Source organism: Acanthopagrus latus, chromosome 10 (assembly GCF_904848185.1).
Source record: "Acanthopagrus latus isolate v.2019 chromosome 10, fAcaLat1.1, whole genome shotgun sequence".
NCBI lineage: Eukaryota > Metazoa > Chordata > Actinopteri > Spariformes > Sparidae > Acanthopagrus > Acanthopagrus latus.
Genome location: NC_051048.1, coordinates 14,511,718 through 14,530,336, shown reverse-complemented (window position 1 = coordinate 14,530,336; position 18,619 = coordinate 14,511,718). Strand labels below are relative to the sequence as shown.

The following is an 18,619-nucleotide window of genomic DNA, read 5'->3' as shown; positions in this document are numbered from 1 at the left end:
ATAGTTAGTTCATCTTGACCATGTGTGAAACAACAGGGAAAGCTCAAAGCAGTACCTATCACCCATATGATTGTCATGAAGTTTAAGAGGCATCTAACAAATTATTGTGACAGTTTGTGAGGCATCATTTAAAAACTTCAATACATGAAACATGGCATCATATACATTCAGATTAAAACAACACATATTTGCTTGAATTGAGTTGTACTTATAATAGTAAGCCTTGATTCAAGCCATTATTCAAGTATTTCAAAACAAGAAAACTGTTACTCTTTAACTGGTCAGCCAGATGAGTTAAACAGGAGCATGTTAGTCAGACCAATAAATCCATGTAGGAGGAACAGGACACAGGCTTCTATCAAATGAATCCAAGCCAACTGCACTCACACTATAGAGCAGTACTAAGTTCACCTCAGTCAATATGTTTATACAAATGACCATTTCCAGTAACCACAAATACACCACCTGTTAGAACCATCTATTTATTGATGGTCAGATCAAGATACATTTTGAACATGCATAAGCATGAATTCCCTTTTCTAGTCCAGTAGTTCAATCCTCTGTATCTGTCTTCTGTCCGCATTTATTTGGATTAAGCACAAGTGTGCAGCATGAACTGGGTCACACTGGGTATTTATGCTGCAATCATATCATATCAGAGAAGACACAAGAATATGACATGTTGGTGCTTTGATAAGGCATCGACCCAAGATCACTCTGGTTCAGTTCTTTAAATGACCACAAGGGGGAATAGAGCAGCGGGTATTTAGTCAATCCAATATGACATAAATGCAACAGGAATCTTTTTAACTGGGTTTCATTCTCATTAAGGCTGAATATTTTTAATGTAATTAGGCTGAATTAGGCCTGTGACCTAGACATATCTCATCACTGAACATTCATCTACATTCTTTGTACAAACACTTCAAAAAGTAGAGAGGAAGTAAACTATAACAGTTAAAATCATAACATAAGATGGTACATAAGAGTACCTCTTCATCTCCATAACTGATGCTGCATTGACATTCTGAAGGAAATATCGTCAATATTAGCTTCCAACTGAAAAAGTGTTGTGATATTAATTAGCATCACCTGCTTTTAAACTTTGGGATTGGCAGCAAGTACTCATAGCTGCCCTGAGAACTACTTTGTGTCTGTGTCATTTTGGTTCACACTGCCTTATTCACCCAGATATGAATGCATGTGCGCCAAAGCTGCAGATAAGTCCCACTAGATGTGAAGGCAGCATGAGTAATGTATTTCTAAAAAGAAAAAAAAAAAACTACTTCTAAAGTTTTAGTCCCATTAAATTATTATTGCTCCCACTAGCAGGACTCAGCCCTTGGTTCATTTGAAACAGCAGTTATCACAACACAAATGTTCTCCATTTACTGTACATGTACATGACAACTCATACAATAATAAAAACTCTTAATTTCACAGAATCAGTAAATAAAAATAGTGTAAATTAAAGGCTTAACACACATTTAAGCAAACTAAATTAAAAACATTTTGTTGATCATAGGGTTGAAACAAAGAACTCTCCCAACAAATCCCCAAAAAATGAAATAATTTGTCAATGGCACATTGGTAATAATGACTGAAATAATCCAAAAAGTGTCTGAAATAGCCAGGAAGCCAATACAATATTCATTTCATACTAACAAGTGCAGTGCCTTTTAATTTTTTTGGTTCTTTTTAAAACAGAACCACCTTACTTTCCAGATCTGATTAGATTCTTTTGTTTTTTTGTTTTATATTGCTTACAACAACAACAGCATTTCTACACAGATCCATTTCGAAACAAAACCGTAACTGCTGGTTGTTCTTGGGAGAAGCTAAAGATTCAATATAAACTGAGGTCAAGCTACTTCCTGTATTGAGCCTGAACACTTGCATCATAGTGTCAGTACTGGCCTGTGTCAAGAGAAGAATGTTGTCCTACTCATATAACCTGTTAGCATAGCCTCTGGCATGTTATCAACAAATCTGATCGGGTGCTGTGCCAGCGTCACAGTACAAGTCTTTCAAGTTGATCCACTTTCAGTAAAGGAAGTGCGACTCTGAAGGACGTCAGTCTTTTTACCAATAGATTGCAGTAGTAGCCTTGATGGCAGTAGTAGCCTGGTGTAGGTTTGTATTGGTGAAGCAAAACTAAAATAGGATACATGGTCCAATTAAGTGAAGACAGGGCCCTAACATGTTAAATGTCCCCCACCTGTCAACAAAAGACTAAAGAACAGCTAAATTGTATCATTACAAATATTACATTTATACTTAAAAAAAAAAAAAAAACCTTAAACTCATAATGAAATGCTTTGGAAACCCTTTGTAAAGTAATAAAGTATAAGTATAAAGTAAAGTTATATATAGCTGAACCACACAGTATTTATTAACCTTTTACAAATTATTATAAACATCAGTTGCAACTTAAAAAAAAAATATTGCTAAATAACTTTGAAAGCATTTCAATATATTATAACAACTATTAAACATTTATCAACGGTGGTTATTACCAGGTTCTGTGTGGTCATTTTGCATCTATTCCTTGCAGGGTCCCCCCCACCCTCACCCCTTTAACTGTTTCAGTCCTGAGCCTGTTCCCACTTGCTCCGTTCAGCCTTTCCCATGAGGCAGCTCTTCAAACTTCCATTTATTATTGACAGTACAATAATACAAGTATTTTTGTTTGTCTGTTCTACCATTTCATTAAAAAATACAAAATACTATTTAAAGAAATAAACAACACACCTACTGTTATTGATCTAACAATAAGTAGATTCACTGTAATCATTCAAACCCTCAATCAAATTATTAAAGCCAAACAAATTTCATATAAACATAGCTCAACTGTGGCAAAATACTTCTATCACACATAGGCTTACCTGAAACCTACAGATTCTATATATAGACAGTCATCTTTTTCTACCAGGTAGGCAGCATGTAACATTAACAGAATCTCCCTTATTCCTACTTTCAAAAGGGAACCTTGTCACTCATTTGTGATACTTCATGAGCTGAGGGGGTAGGGGTGCAAACATGATAAAACCTTTATCATGTTCCTCCTTCCTCCAGGTATGTTTGAACAAATTCTACAGTGTCTATGCAGTGCTGCACTGTATGTGTGATTAGACCAGAGCCCGGAGAGGGAAGGACAGGGCGGCTCCTATGGACAGACCCAGGGCTAAGAAGAAGGTCATCAAGGCTCCTGCAGTCTCTGCATCCTTAGGCTCCACTAACCTGATGAGAGAACAGGTGGGAAAGAAGCTCAGCTGTGGAATATTTGGTCAAAGTTCACATTCCCAGCTTAACAATTAACTGCAAATCACATACTAAATCATAATATTCATTGCCCTAGACATACTGATAATCTTTAAAAAAACAAAAAAAAAAACATACTACATAAATCAACTAACTGAGATTTTAAACTTATATAAGAGCGCCGATTCATCCCACTGAACGTCCAGCCACCTTAGTATTTTTGTGTCTTCTTGCCAAGGGGATCAAGCTGGTTCTGGGGATGATTTTGAACACACCCTTTTGGTGCAATAACACTCAGAAATTCCAAATTTGACTGCTGCATAGTATGGTTTTCATGAGCTATATGAATTTCAGTTTTAAGCCCCCGTGGTTTTAGTGACATCAATCATTCCATCACAGTCACACTTTTTGGCTGTCCTTGCGCTGCAGCTGACACTGTAGTGACTAGCGCATATGTGCTAGATTTACATCATGCAGGCATGGCTCTGCCCTGCAATCAAGCCTATTGGTCACAGCTGACTTGGGCGAAACTGCCTGATAACAGTTTCAACAGTTTCACAACAATTTACCTAAAAAGTATCTAGACAAGATTAAATATTGCAGCTAACCTTCCTCACAGAGTGCCTAACACTAGATCTACAATTTCCTTTTACTCACCGGCAGTTGAGTCATATTTCAGTACATTTGAGCATATTGCAGTTGCTTTGCAGTGGCCGAGGGATGTGTTATACCATTTTGTTACAGTGTAAATTAACTGGTAACACGCAGGAGGCCTGTTCTTCTTGTTCAGTTGAGTACAGTCTGGTTTATGATAAGGTAAAGAGCCCTATCCTTTGTGTATGAACTTGTGTCCTTTGTGTGTATGTGGCATACAGGCAGTGTTTTTGTAACTTGAAAAAGACATTAGACCAGTGTCACGGGTAGAAAGGAGTGCAACGCTAGGCTACAGGTTAAGAGCCACAGCCGCAGAAACAACATTAGGACAATTGGACTCCATAATTGGAGTCTTTTGAAGGTCAACGACCGACAACATTTTTTGTGGACCCCCTTGTTGAACTACTTGGCCAACGGACTCTCTCGTCACCCCCTGAAATAGGCCGAGCACACTGCATGCTCACTGCCAAGCCTCAACCGGGGTTGCGGCCGTGGCCGGTGATAATTTGTCTCCACCGGTTCCAGGATTAGGGTTAGGCCCTAAGCCTCCAATACCGATATCTACAAAGACTACACTCCGGAGGTCCTCGAGCAACTAACCAAGTAGCGTGACACCATGTCAGCACTGTACAATCTGGGCCTCAGACTGTCTCTTCTATTCCCGGCCCGACTACAGAGTACGCTGGCAAACGGAGCCAAAAAAAGGTTGACTCTGCCAATTATCAGCAGAGACCGGATGTTGAAGCTGACTAATAAACTCCAGCAGGACCAACATCAGGCTGCACTGACTGCGCTGTCTAACCTTTTCCCTGGCTGGACCCACTTCACTTTGCCAGGGATTACAGATCCTCTTTGAAAATACCAAACAATTAGCAATTATTGACAATTCGCACCTGAGCCCATGTTCCACTTTAAGGCCAACAATCACCCCTCATAGTAGGATAATATGGGAGGATTATACATTTCCTGAATTGTTACAGTCCTGTGAGTATTTCACTGATTGTCATTTGTGTCACTGTTGTTCCTACATGTCATAATGCTATAAAAAGACTACAGTTTTGGTGAAAATTGTGGAAAAAATAGTAGTTGTTGACTGTTGGAAGAGCCCATGTGACCTTTGTACTGACCTTTTGACAGGCCCAAAACCTGTAGGATATGCACCTGCGCCTGGAGGCCTATTTATTGCAGGGGGTGTTTAACTTCACGTGCTCGTAAGTGTCACAAAGCTACAACTTAGGATGGGTTATCATACCAAAATTTAATCTATGGACATGTACCTGTTCAAAAAATGTTACTAGGTTTTGCCACCTTGAGTGGTCAAATTTTGGCCTTTGGTCCATGGACTAATTAAGTCCTGCAGTCTTGTGTAATTATAGAGGAGTTACTGACACAGGTTATTATGTCACATCCATTTGCTGATTGACATGTTTGTACTCACTGTGGTGCGTAGGACATGGAAAGGCAGACAAAATAGCCACTGGACAGAGAGAAGACAGCCATGATGGCAGTGAAAACAGCATCATGGGAGAAGTAGACGGGAAGGTAGGTGCGGCCCTGGACATTACAGAACATCAGCAGAGGGATGAACACCACCCTGGAGACAACTAGCACAGGGAACAGACGAGACTCTTTACGAGGCTGCGAAGGAGACAGGAAAGACACAAAGAGGCAATGAGGGTCATGAAAAAAAAAGTTTCATAATTTAGAGGTTACAGCATGTGGTTATATAAAAAAGGACTTCCTTGAATAATTAGGATTTCTTTGGGATAACACAAGTACACCACTCACGAAAATATATAACAACAGTTGTTTTTAGATATTTTAAAGCAGAGTTGTTACATATCATATCATCACTGCTGTAATGGACACTAATGAGCTTCCATATTATCAGGAAAACAAAGCAGAACAAAAAAAATATTTATGCTATAATTATTGTAGTATTTCAGGCTTCTCTCTGTTTCTTATTTTTCTAATAAATCACCTTCAAACATATTCATATTAAACAAGAACAAATTTCACTCTCTCAACTGGTACAATACAAAAAGGGTCAGAAGTAGAAGTGTAGATATAAAGGTTGCATGCTACTGGCTAGATCATGTAAATTTCCCTTATTTTTGTATATGAAAATTACATTTTAATATAGCTGTGGAAATCCAAACCAAAACTGTACTTCATGTACTAATTTAGCCACTGAATTTAAGAAAAAATATGGGAGTAAATACAGTCTTTTACATCAGGCAGTGATAAACACCAAATAAAAAATGCATGAATGCAGAATTTTAATAACGTAACTGCCGGGTCCACGAACAGAATTAATGCTGTATGTGCCGGTTATAGGCTTTCCAGCAGTAAATTCAACAAAAACTATACCAAATAATTGCTGTACTAAGTACAAAGGTCTGGACAGAGAAAATAATATCATACATTTGACCAAGTTATGATAAATATCTGTAATGAAATCAACAAATCATCCAGTGGCAGGAAAGTGAATGGAGGAGAAACACTGCTATCATATGTAGACATGATGCGACCAGATATTCACCCAGCGTATCAAGGTGGTGATGGTCCGTCCGAGCCAGTCGTTGATGTTGAAAGTCAAGAAGCAGCACACTGAGATAAAGAAACGCTCTGAGGAGAACAAACAAGGGCATTGAGCATTTACACAACAGAAGTAATGTCTGTGTATATGTATAGGCTGTTATGTGTATGTTAAATGTAGCAGAGATCTATTTTGATCATTGAAGGGAGGGAAGGTCATACCCCATTTTTGAGAGAATATTGTTCTGACATCTGCGGTGACAGCGGGAAAGACGGACAGAGTGACTGTGAACACGAACGTCACGCAGAATGCCATCACCCAGATCTGAAAATGAAAAAGTTAAGTTTTTTTTGGAAAACACGCAATGTGGGGTGATTTAAGTAATACTAAAAGTAAGTTACTATTTAAGTAATTTAGTAGTTTGAGATTGAAGCATCAAACCTTTTTGAAGACCTCTACAACCGAGGCCTTGGCTTGTCCACTCTCGTCCTGCTCCAGTGACATGAAGGCACGCTTGGTCCCGTCTGCACTGGCCTCCACCTCGTTCTCAGCTGGACTGCCACCAGCTGAGCCATTAACATGGCCATTCAGCTTGCCGTTCTCCACTGTGCTGCTCTCTGCAATTACAAGTACACAAAATATTTCACATAACTTTTTCAATATAAAAAAATGTTACTGTTCATCAAGTAGGATCATCAAGGAAATATTTCAAATATGATCACTGGTTGGGCCTTTTAAGATTCATAGACAACACCATGAGAGTTGGAGTCCTGTGTCTAACAAGCTCTGTCTTTGTCTGGGCACTGCCAGCACTCTAACTGGATAAATACAAGGTCAACTTGCTTAACAAGATAATGTTCCACTGAATAGATTTTATTCAGCCAGATAGAAAAGGACAGAATCGTGCACTCATTGGAAAAGAAAACAGATGTTCTCTCTGTCAGATAAATGTTAGATCATTTAAATTCTACTAATGTTAAAGAGATTAAAGTTTAAGATTAGAACACATGCTGTGAAACAAAACAGTATGAAGAGGAATTTGTTGAAGCCAAAATCCCACCTTTCAGCAGCTCATCTGTGGTGCCTGCCTCATACTTGTTGCTTTTGTTCAGATGATACTGGGCAAAGTCCTGCAAGGAAATATCAGACAAAATAATCAGGCCTTACAGCTAAAACGCAGCAAGTAAATAAATATAAACATGAATTGTATGGTTTTCCATATGGTTGTCACACGAAGATTTGTTGATAGAAATCTCTGGCAAACATAAATATCATTTGATCGCCTGGTCACACATGTTGCCCCAATCCACAGTCGCACAAGGCCATTTTGCCCAACAGGCCTGTAGAGACAAGTCTCAGTGTGACCAGGTCCTAACTCAGACAAAAGTTCACATGTAATTCAAATTCAGTCAAATTAAGCAGTTTTTATACCCGTTTCACATTTGAGGATTAAATTTCATTTTTAAATGGTATTGCTTGTTTACAATTTGTTCTTGTATTAGTATAGTATTTTGATTTAAAATTTCAATTCTCTCTAAATTTACTGTCAACAAAAGGTGTGTGATCAGAAACAGAAGCACCTGTGTGACTCTAGTTTGGGTGAGAGAGAGATGATGAGCTGACTGACCAGACGGGAGAGCAGCAGGTAGCTGAAGAGTGTAAGCAGCGTCCCAACACATGGTGTGATGAAGTATCCCAAAGCTGCTGATTCAGAGTCTGCATCACCTGAGTGAAAACACACAAGTTAGCTGAACAGTAATTCATGGATTGAGACATACAAGATAAATAAATAGTCTGAAGTAAGCCATGTGTTTGAAATGGAAATGTGCTGTGTTGTGTGGTGGGTGGCGTCATGCTGATTTGAATAGCTCAACATCCATTTTGAATGTTCTCTGTTACTAGGCAACTGGGAATTAGCCATCCAGTTGTGTTTTGTGTGTATGTGCGTGGCTTACTGCCTATGGCTATGAGCATGGCGATGGCAGCGAAGGTCCCAGCGAGGCCCTGGCCACTCATGAAGATGGCACTGTATTTCTGGGGCAAAAGACCCACCAGGCCAAACAGGCTGCCCTGCAGCACAGCTCCAAATGCTGAGGAGGAAGCATCATTCAATTTAATACCATTTACTACTCTTTTACTTGTACACACATGCAAAGCCTGATTGACTTACAGTTGATGAACCAGATTGTAGCCATTGTGACAGAGAAGAAACGGTCTTCCCCCATAGGCACTTTGACAAGCACTGCTGTGAGGATGAAGAGCAGCAGAATAAAAACCAGGCTACCTGCAATGCGGATTGCCTCAGATATCCTAGGAGAAGAAACACAAACATCATTTAACCAGGAAAAGGCTCAACATCAAGCTGGATAAGCCACATGGTCACACATACTGTAAATGCCCAACAATAATTAGATTCACTACTTTTACTGAACAAACTTGATGGGAAAAATTACATCCTTCTGTGTAAGGAGAAACAAATAAGGCTCAATTACAGCTTTGAATAGACTTTTAATACAACTTGAATAAACCAAACTGAACTGTAACTGACCTCTGGTAGAGAATGGAGTTGAGCAGTGTGAACAGCAGCAGGGGCAGCTGGGATAGCAAGGTCATCCAGTTGTTGAAGTAGTATTCCTTGCGGACCACCACTGTACCGTTGCTCCATTCTGTTGTGTTTAGGCGACCTTGGAAATACTGCAAAGACAGGATAACAGACAGGAGATAATATGAAAGATGTCATGCAAAGTGAAAAACACCAAAAAAAAAAAATACTCTGTGGTTCTCAGCTCAACAATTTGTTTTAGAGCTTTCCAGTTAACTGCTTTGGTTTTTAAGGCCAACACAGCTTTAAATTGTTTTGGTTCATTATCATTGTGCTGAACGACCGTGTTTCAATACACAGCTGGCAGACATTTTAAGGTGGACAGTTGTGTACACTACAGTATCTGCCCAGCACCACACAGCAGAAAGTTAGCAACTTGCTAGTTAGGAATTTAGCAGTGATAGAGTCGGAAATATTCCTCAATTGTTGGTAGAAACCCAGTCAGACCTAAAAGGGTGTGGGTATTGGAGTTGCAGTCACCAGGAAACAAGAAACATGACTCCAAATGATGCCACTGATGCTTCTGATATGTTAAAGAGCTGTGTACAGCTGTGTGATTGAATTATTTGGGGTTTCTCCTTCTCTTCTTAAACAAAGAGTTTCACAGAGAACACTGCAATAGTTTCATGGCTTTTTTAAGCTCCAAAACTGATACCATCTGTGCTGTCTTATCTGGCTGTCTCTCCACTCCACCTATCCTAACTGTCAATCCACAGTCTGGGATCTCCCAGCCTCTCAACTGCTTCCCCAAAGTCTCACAGCAAGAATGAACCCTCCATTCACTTCACAGGCTTCCCATCTCCACAAGGATTGACTACAAGGTCTCCCTTTTCACTCACCAGTGCGGCCACGGCAAAGCCCCCTCATATCTCAAAGAACATATAACCCTACAAACCTCATCTCGATCCCTCCGCTCCACAAACTCACACCATCTCCACCACCCAGAACTAAGTTACGTACCTTAGGGACCAGGCATTCTGTTCTGTCTACTTGAGGGCACCACAGACTTTTTTTTTTACTCTCTTTTGCTTTTGCTGTAGCACTTTGAGATTTGTTTATATGTAAAGTGCACCACAAATTAAATGTATTATTATTACTATTATCATCATTATTACTATTATTACTATTATTATTGTTACTATTATTATTATTATTATTATTATTATTATTATTATTATTATTATTATCATCATCAGTGGATTATTTTCTCAATTAAGAGATAGTTGTTGGTCTATGAAATGTCTATGAATGTTGAAAAATATTGATTGGTGTTTCTCAAAGCCCAAGAGGATGTTAAATGTTTTGTCTACAACTGAAACATATTCAGTTTACTGCCATAGATAAGGAGAGAAGCCAGAAAATATTCACAACTAACAAGGTGGTATCAGCGATTTTTGACTTTTTTTCCCAAAAATGAATCAAACGATTATCAAATAATTTGAAGTTTAATTCTGTAGTTACCACGTAATCGAGTAATAGTTGCAGCTCTAAAATGCTATTTGCTACCACCTTAATAACTGTATGAGCTATAAATTTTGGGTTAACAGCTTGCTCCACTGGCACCAAGAAGCTAACAACAAAGAAAGAAATAACTGCAGCTTAAAGACAGACCTAGTTAAAGATAATCTTCTGATTGCATATAAGATTATCTTTTCAGCATCTATAAGGATACAAGACCAAAAATGAAAAAAATAATCCAGACTTTTTGTAAATAAAGGAAATAATGGCAGACTATTAGCTACTGTAGTCAGTCGGTGCACTGAAGATCAAAGTGGTGAAGGGCAATAATAATTTTATGACTTGTGCCCCATCAACAGCCAGGAAATAACTTACAAATGCACATAGCAATAGCCTTTAAAGTGAAACTCTCGCCAAATGCAACCTAGGCTTTTTTGTGTGAATCTACCTGAGTCAAACCTTCATGTAAAAGCATAATTATGATGAAAGAGCCACTTTTAAGATTTACCATATTTACCGTAGTCGTTTTCGGGTCAAAATAATTTTCAATGGCAAGCTGCATGCTGCACTTTTATGACAGCATCAAAATCACTAATTTTAAAACACTAAGAAGGTTTGACACAACATGAAGTTTGCATTTTGGCGAGAGTTTTGCTTTAATCAACATGAAGCTAAATTTTCATAATATCCAACTGATCTGAGACGCAGGTGAGTTTAGTAAAGAGGACATATCACAATGCTATAGCACTGCTCTCATTTGATTTGTTGCTTGAGCCTGATTAGTGAGGCTGCTGGACACACTGTCACAGTTTCATCCATTTTCAGGAAGCAGCTGAAAAATGCGCTGACTGAAGTGGCAATGATTTCAGCTGGAATCAAATTGCTCATGACGCATCAGAGATGCAGGTAACATGTATGTGAAAAGGGGCTTCATTCAGACGTGAGCATGTGGGTACACGTGGGATGATTCACATGGTTCAGTCATATGATAAACTGTGTGGTGGACTATGGGGTCATGACATTTTAACACCCAGAGTGCATAACACATCAACAAATCACTTAAACCACTTGCTACAAAATACCAATTTTGACTAATCCAATCCATCATGTAGATTAAATACTATAGTTTTTCAAGACATTTTTTATATTACATAAACAGCAAATTTACCATAAGAACACTGTCAGCATGTGATTCTTTAATATGTTTAATTAACCAGGGGACCAACAACTTCCTTATTGTCACCTTGAAAAAATCCTTTTATGCAGATCTGACTGGGAAAATTATGATATACTACAATCTTATTGACTGAGTCTATCGGTTTTAATGAGACAAAGAAAAAAAATGTTTCAGCTTGATTGTCTTTCAGGGATTAAGTAATTGCCATGTTTTTACCAATGAGGCAGTCATGAAGAAATTCCATGGCAGCAGCGTTCCCAGGCCCAGAATGAAGAAAATGATCCCCACTAAGCAGCCCCTGTTGATGGGAAAATAAAGGCATTATTTGACTAATATCTTCCAGTAAACAAAAAAATGCTGCCTACCCAAAACTGAATGAATCCCTAAGATTTTTACGTTATCAAACCCTGTATTTGTGCCATTTATGGCCTCCAAGTCTTCAGCAAAGGTAAATTAATGCACCTACATTCTATGATTACCTCTCTGTACTTTAGTTTTTATTGATAGTGGATAGTAGATCGTTATTAAAAATGAACACCAGTTGCTCCTGTTTGTTGTTGTATCAAACTGCACTCGATAAACTCCAGTGACCACAGGAGACAGCAAATCAAACATGAGTGAACACTAAGGATTACTTTAAGCACCGAGAGTATTTGAACTTTTTTCTTTTAGATTTTGAATATTGTAAAATTGATTTAAAATGAATTCAAGAAAATGAAAAGCTTTAAATCATTACATTGTTGGCCAACAACAATACACATAAAAACAAAAATAAAAAAAAACACAGAAACTGTGGTCAGGTTCTTGTTCTGATTCGAACTTACCGATCCTGAGGAGCATCTCTTCGTCCCTTCATCCTGATGTAGGAAGCTCTGGTGAAACTGCGAGGACAGCAGGACAGAATAAAGGTCAGCCACATCAAGTTTACAGAGGAAATGGTGTGTCCTTCATACACTCGCCTGCCATGCTCTCACTACTTAGAGATGGAGTTATCCATTTACATTCTAGCAAGGGGCTGTGAGAAGCTTGTAAGAGGCTGTCTGAAAGTGTCTCGAAAAGGAATCCTTTAGTACAGACTAGGCTGGAGATATGTGCGGAACTCATGGTATGGATAATCTTTAATCCTCGACTTCTGGTACATTACACAAATGTTCAGGTATTGGATTTAAAGCTTATCTCAAAATTCTGAATCTCACTTTATAAGTGAGAGGACTGGGAAACAGAATATTATAAAGTATGACATGTTTGACTTTTCATACTTTGACACAAGGACATTCTTGCTAAATAATCAACACATTGTGGATATAATTACTAGGTGGGTAAGAGAAGTATCAGAAAAAGTAGAACTGTAAGTTCAGAACATTACATCACTGTAATACAGCCTTTTAAGATAATATATAGCTTCATTTCACACTATATGATATTGATCTATTGCACAGCCCTAATCAGAATTAACTATAATCTCCCATAACTTGCAGTTTGATGGAAATAAGCCACTGGAAATAACAAGAGATCACGCTTTCAAGCAAATGACCCGACAAAGTGCAGCTCCAGTGATTTTCCATTGACGTTTTACCACTAGAACCAGTCCCTGAGGCTGGGAACAATTTCTGTCCTATTTTAACTCATTACATTAGTCAAGAATCTGAGTCCACTCCCTGTGTGGACTCTAACACTACACTACATTTTTGGGGAAGAAAACCAAACCCGGATACTCACTAGGGCTGTCAACAAATATTCTAAATTCAAATATATATTCGAATATTTAAAAAAACAGATTTGTCTGTGAAAATTAATACTTGACCGTGGAAAAAAAAATCACATCAGTGGCTGCTTTGCGAGTGAGCGCACGACATGACGGGTCACAGGAGTCGCACTTGCATAGCGTCACTCACTGCTGAAAGTGAGATGTAACAAAAACCGTGGCAGATGGCAGAGAGAAAAACGAAATGGCAGAAAGTTCAGAGCCCAACTCAGCAGCAGACAGTGGTTTGGACTCCAAGCAACCAAAAAAACCCTGTTTGGAAATACTTCGGATTTTGGTTAGTAGATGGCAAAAATGCGGAACCTCAAGATAAAGTTGTATGCAAACTGTGTCAACTACAGTTAGCTTACCATTCCACCACTAGCAACAAAAATGTGCACCCAAATGAGCATGCCATGATGTCTGGAACTCCAACTGAAACAGCCATGTCTTGACTATATATTTTTCACTGTCCGCCACAAGCTCTTTGTCTGCAGCACAACAAGAGGCGTGCACGAAATGAACTTGCTTCATTCATATGCAAGGACATGAGGCCGATCAGTATCGTTGATGGCACGAGCTTCAGAGAGTTTTGTCAGGAATTGGAACCCAGGTACCGTATCCCGAAAATACCTATACAAGTAGTCATGTCTCATTGTATTATTTTCTCCTCCCGTTATTGACATAATATGCAACTATAGATATTCAAATGTTTTTTTAGAGCGAATATTTGAACATCATTTCGGAGCAATTTTGACAGCCCTAATACTCACCAAAAGGAATGCAAACGTACTGACCCATTCACTGTCTCTGCCATTTCTTCTATTCACAGCATTGACATAGGCAGTATATAATATAGCTGCTCTGCTTGTTTCAACTTGTTGCGAGGATCAGGGTAGACGCATAATGGAGACTCATATTCATGCTACTTTGGTAGTCACTAGTTCCAAAAATACAGCTATTAAAACACTTGACAAATCTTACGTGAATCAAAATATTGGGGAAAAAATGACTGTGTTTTGCAGCTGTGGAGGAGGATATAGCCTCTGGCCAAGTCTTTTTTTTCCACTGACTCCAACATTTCTTGCACTAAGGTTTGTGGTTACCATTTTGTTCACTTCCTTATACTTGCCAATCAACAGCACCTTTTTCCTACAAACAAAAGCAGGTGTAACACCAACACAAAGACAGCTGTGTCATTTTCACAGGGTGCAAATAAAGCACACCCTGTAAATCACACAATCCAGTTGAGTAAACAGCCTTAACACAAAACAAAATGTCCTACCACTTCCCATGGATCACAGGGTTTGTACACAATGGTATCGCCTATGATAAGTAAGTTAATATTAAAGTTTGTTTTGTCCCTGGTGAGATGGATGGTTGCACGGACTCTGTATACTAATGAGACACTGCATCTTTGATTGGCCATGGTTTTCAAAGCCTGCCGCCCTGTAATTCAGCTTATTATTACAGTCTAACCAGAAAACATGTTTTGGCCAGTGGAGCATACCTAATTAGAGCTAGCTAGTAAATCAAGGACGAAGACAAAGATATGTGGACATACAGGTCATTAAAATGGAGCTTGTGTCTTATTTTAGCAAACATATTATGAAAGACAATCCAAGATCCATGGGGATCACATACAGTTACAGGGCTTGGCGACAATTCAATCAGAACTGACTGCCTACTGCTTCAAAGCTCTCCCATTAAAGCTTTGTTCCTCTGATTAAAATGAGAGGAAAATAGCATGAGTTAAATCAAGAGACTTCATATCACATCGTACACTTTGTAAATACATTGAAAGCAGCAGCTCTTTAGGAAGCTGGACCATGCCAATTGTGATTATTTATTTTTTACAAGATCAGCCACCTCTACTTCTAAGAGAAAGAACCCAGTCAAACATTTTGCAGGGGTATGTTCTCAACAAAGAGACACTCAGTGCATTTGCATCCACAGCTTAGTCAGATTACAGCCATAGTTCGACTATCCTACTCAATGAGACAACTGCAATTGTCCAAGTACACATGCCGGTGAGAAAATCAAATTATTGGTCGAAGCATGTCATTCCCCAGTACGATAGGTGGCACTGTACCCATTTCAACTAGTGCTGATACAGCCACCTCCGGCTGACCTCTTTACGTCACCTGCAACAACAAACTCTGCCTCAGTATTCTAGAAAGATGGTGTACGAAGAGCAAGACAAAGCTACATCTTTGTACAATTCATATATGGTGTACATGATAATTACACAAACTAGATGCACAATTGCACTCTTGCTTGCGGTTATTTCGGAGGAATCCTTCTAATTCCAGCTCACAGCCCCGGGAAAAAAATCTCAAGCCCGCGTAGAACAAAAAATCCGAATCCAATCTGACAGAACATGTACATGCACGAGTAATGCAACTATCAATTGATTAATCTAGGTGTTTTAATCTGACTATGAGAAATCCAATCAGATTTTAGTGAAACTAAGGTGTGTACATGCATCTTAAAAATGATCACAGTCGGACTAACCCAGTAATTTGGTTTTCTTGAGTGTCATGTAAATGCACTGACTGAAGTCGACACATCAACCCCTCCCCCAGGGTTGTCTAAGGTCAGAGCTCAGAACAGACATAACAAAGTCACAGAAGTTCTCTCTGTGTCAACAGGGATATCAGCTGGTGTAATCTCACTGAGAGCCTGATTAAAGCTACTTAAAAAATGTCAGAGATGTCCATTATTTCTTCTTCAGAAGAGTCTGCTGCTTTTCTTAGTCATTAATGATAGTAAATCCAGAGTTGTTGGGGAATGCTACTGCATATATTCTGAAAAAGTTACATATAGCTTTGAGTGGAGGGTGCTTTAAGATTCTGGTTATTTTCTCTATCTTCTTTATTGCTTAGGTCTTCCCACCCCCTGTTTCAGCAACAAAATGTACAGAGCAGACAGCATAATTAGCTTAATTTTTCCATGTGAAACACACTTCCTACGTAATAGAAACAAACATGCAAAACGTGAGAAACATTTTTATGTTCTGAATGAACACATTTGCATTCATTGGCAAACCACTGCACACTTTCATATGTCTATCCGCTTCAAATCCAACAAATGATGTTTTACAGAGGCAGTCTGTCTAGCCTGGGGGCTCCTAAGAAGAACTGATGGTACAAAACTGTACCCTCCATATTAAAATGCCTGCTCTCAATGTGCCAAAAAATTTGAAAAACCCGTTGTCTTTCTACTGATTACACTCCAACTGTATCACCGCACAGAAGCCTGCACCTACTCCTAGACGATGGGGTTACACTTTTGAAAGTGCGGGTTGTACACATCAACTGTGACCACCTTAGATAAGCTATAATTCTTGCTAGCCTCTCATGCATGAGTAGATGTCATGCTTCCTTCAGTGTGATGATATAGGAAGGAAATATTACATTGAGTTTCTATGATATCTGGAAGGAGACATTGCTGTTGAGTATTTTGAATGTTTTTTTTTTTTTTCTTATGCTTTGAGCACTACAAGCTAAATGCCATCTAGGTCCATCATACTGAGGAGAAGACAGACATCTTGATGGCTGGTATCTCCTAACCTCGGCAACTCGCACCGAAACAATCTAGATGGATGAACAGCACTGCGTGTAAAAAGGCAAAATGTGTATTTTTGATTTGGGCGTCAACCGCCCCTTTAAAACCCCTAGACTTCAGTTTGGTAAGTAGGAGTTGGTTTTATTGTTATGTGCTGCCTTTGTTCCTGGTAATAGCAGTTGCCCACATTACCCATTATGCCTTACAAAAGCCTCAGACAAGCCCAGGCGGGCTTCTGTTTCACTACTGAGTCATAGCAGATTATTGGTCCTTGCAATGACCTAGTCTAAGTCACAGCATCCATGTGTTCACCAGGTGGCAGAAGCAATGTAACCATTAACATCAGGATAAAAGAAAATGTATGTAGAATAAATCTCAACCAGATTATTAAAATAAAAATAATAAAGTGCTTGAGGTTTATCAATACACCTGCAATGTAGTGCAAGTGTATTGTGTTAACGTTACAGTTATTTATCTCAGTCAATACTACTCTACACTGTAACTAGGAACTTTATGAGCACAACACACAACTGTGGTTCAACATCATAGCAAAATGTGAATGGAGAAATCATATTCAAATACGAAACCCTGTAAAATGGTGTCTTTATAAAGCCAATGGATGATACAACATGGATAAAACGGACACGGTTAACGATACACCTGCTCCTTTCTGTAAAGAAGCAAAAGCACCGAAGACAAACAAACGGTATTAAAAGGAAAAAATAGGCTAATGTCACACTCATTCCGATCCCTTCATTTTATTATAACTAAGTTTAACGTAACAATATGGGAGTTCAGACTCATTGTGCCATCCACATTTTAGGTGCACGTTAAGAAGAGGAAACCAGGACCTTGTCTCTTCATCATCCAGTCAAGCCAGTTCTGTCTAAACAGAAATAAATATAGGCCTATAAAAATACGTCGAACATAACCTTTGAACATAAAACAGTATTGCTAAAACCAATTATGGCCCCTGTTATCATTACGTTAGGTTGATGCTAGCTAACGTGACTCACCTTGGAATAAAATGTTGGTCTTTGTCACTGTATTTTCATCATGTCCCCGCCGTATATTCAAACATGTGTGATGTCCAAACAGTGAAAAAATGATTAAATGCGGGACTAATTAACAGCTATGTGTATTCGTCGTCCACACACGTGGTTGGAATGTAAATGGCTACGGTATAAAGCAGCTCGGTGAGCAATTTCTACGTAGGGTCCATCGTCACTTCTGCAAAGCTACAACAGCTTACGTATGAGCACTTCCGGTGTCACATTTTGCAGCCCCCGCCTGTCCAGTGTTCGCGAGCATTTGACAACAGGCAGGCAGTCAAAAACTGTCCCGTCCCCCACGATCCGCATTCGCCCACAGTGATAACAAGTCCTGTCAGTTGTGAATGTGATATAGAACGCAATTTTTCATTTTATGCTGAATTATGTTATTTAGGGACACTGGAACTTTCTGTTGTTTGCCAGAGGCCTGATGGAAAAAAAAAAACCTCATGTGACAGTTGGTGCTGGCGGTTTCAACTGTAAATAACTTAATGCGACTTCATTACGAGTGTTAATCAGTTAGGTCCAACCAAGAGCTTACAATTGCTCTAGTATTCTGGACTAG

At 39.0% G+C, this 18,619-nt stretch overlaps 1 protein-coding gene across 2 annotated transcripts; it reads right to left on the bottom strand.

Annotated features, from left to right (window-relative positions):
* Positions 1 to 457: 457 nt before the first annotated feature.
* Positions 458 to 18,275, bottom strand: LOC119027262 (equilibrative nucleoside transporter 2). 2 transcript variants are annotated; one of them, XM_037112278.1, is made up of 13 exons: positions 18,019 to 18,274; positions 12,516 to 12,572; positions 11,908 to 11,989; positions 9,003 to 9,148; positions 8,625 to 8,764; positions 8,410 to 8,544; positions 8,082 to 8,179; positions 7,515 to 7,584; positions 6,896 to 7,071; positions 6,676 to 6,778; positions 6,458 to 6,543; positions 5,354 to 5,553; positions 458 to 3,240 (listed from the first exon to the last, which is right to left on the bottom strand). In XM_037112278.1, the coding sequence occupies exons 2-13, from the start codon at positions 12,545 to 12,547 to the stop codon at positions 3,129 to 3,131; spliced, it is 1,380 nt and encodes a 459-aa protein (XP_036968173.1). In that variant the 5' UTR covers positions 12,548 to 12,572; positions 18,019 to 18,274; the 3' UTR covers positions 458 to 3,128. The 2 variants fall into 2 exon arrangements, with proteins under 2 accessions (XP_036968173.1, XP_036968174.1); XM_037112279.1 differs by lacking the exon at positions 11,908 to 11,989 and having other exon boundaries at positions 18,019 to 18,275.
* Positions 18,276 to 18,619: the final 344 nt, after the last annotated feature.

Bases quoted from the DNA above. Each gene is read 5' to 3' on its own strand.
- LOC119027262 (XM_037112278.1), bottom strand. From the start codon at position 12,547: ATGAAGGGACGAAGAGATGCTCCTCAGGATCG. The intron at 8,545-8,624 runs GTAAGTCAATCA...CTTCCTCCTCAG, and splicing joins TACAATCTGGTTCATCAACT to CATTTGGAGCTGTGCTGCAG. The intron at 6,779-6,895 runs GTTTGATGCTTC...TTTCATTTTCAG, and splicing joins TTGTAGAGGTCTTCAAAAAG to ATCTGGGTGATGGCATTCTG.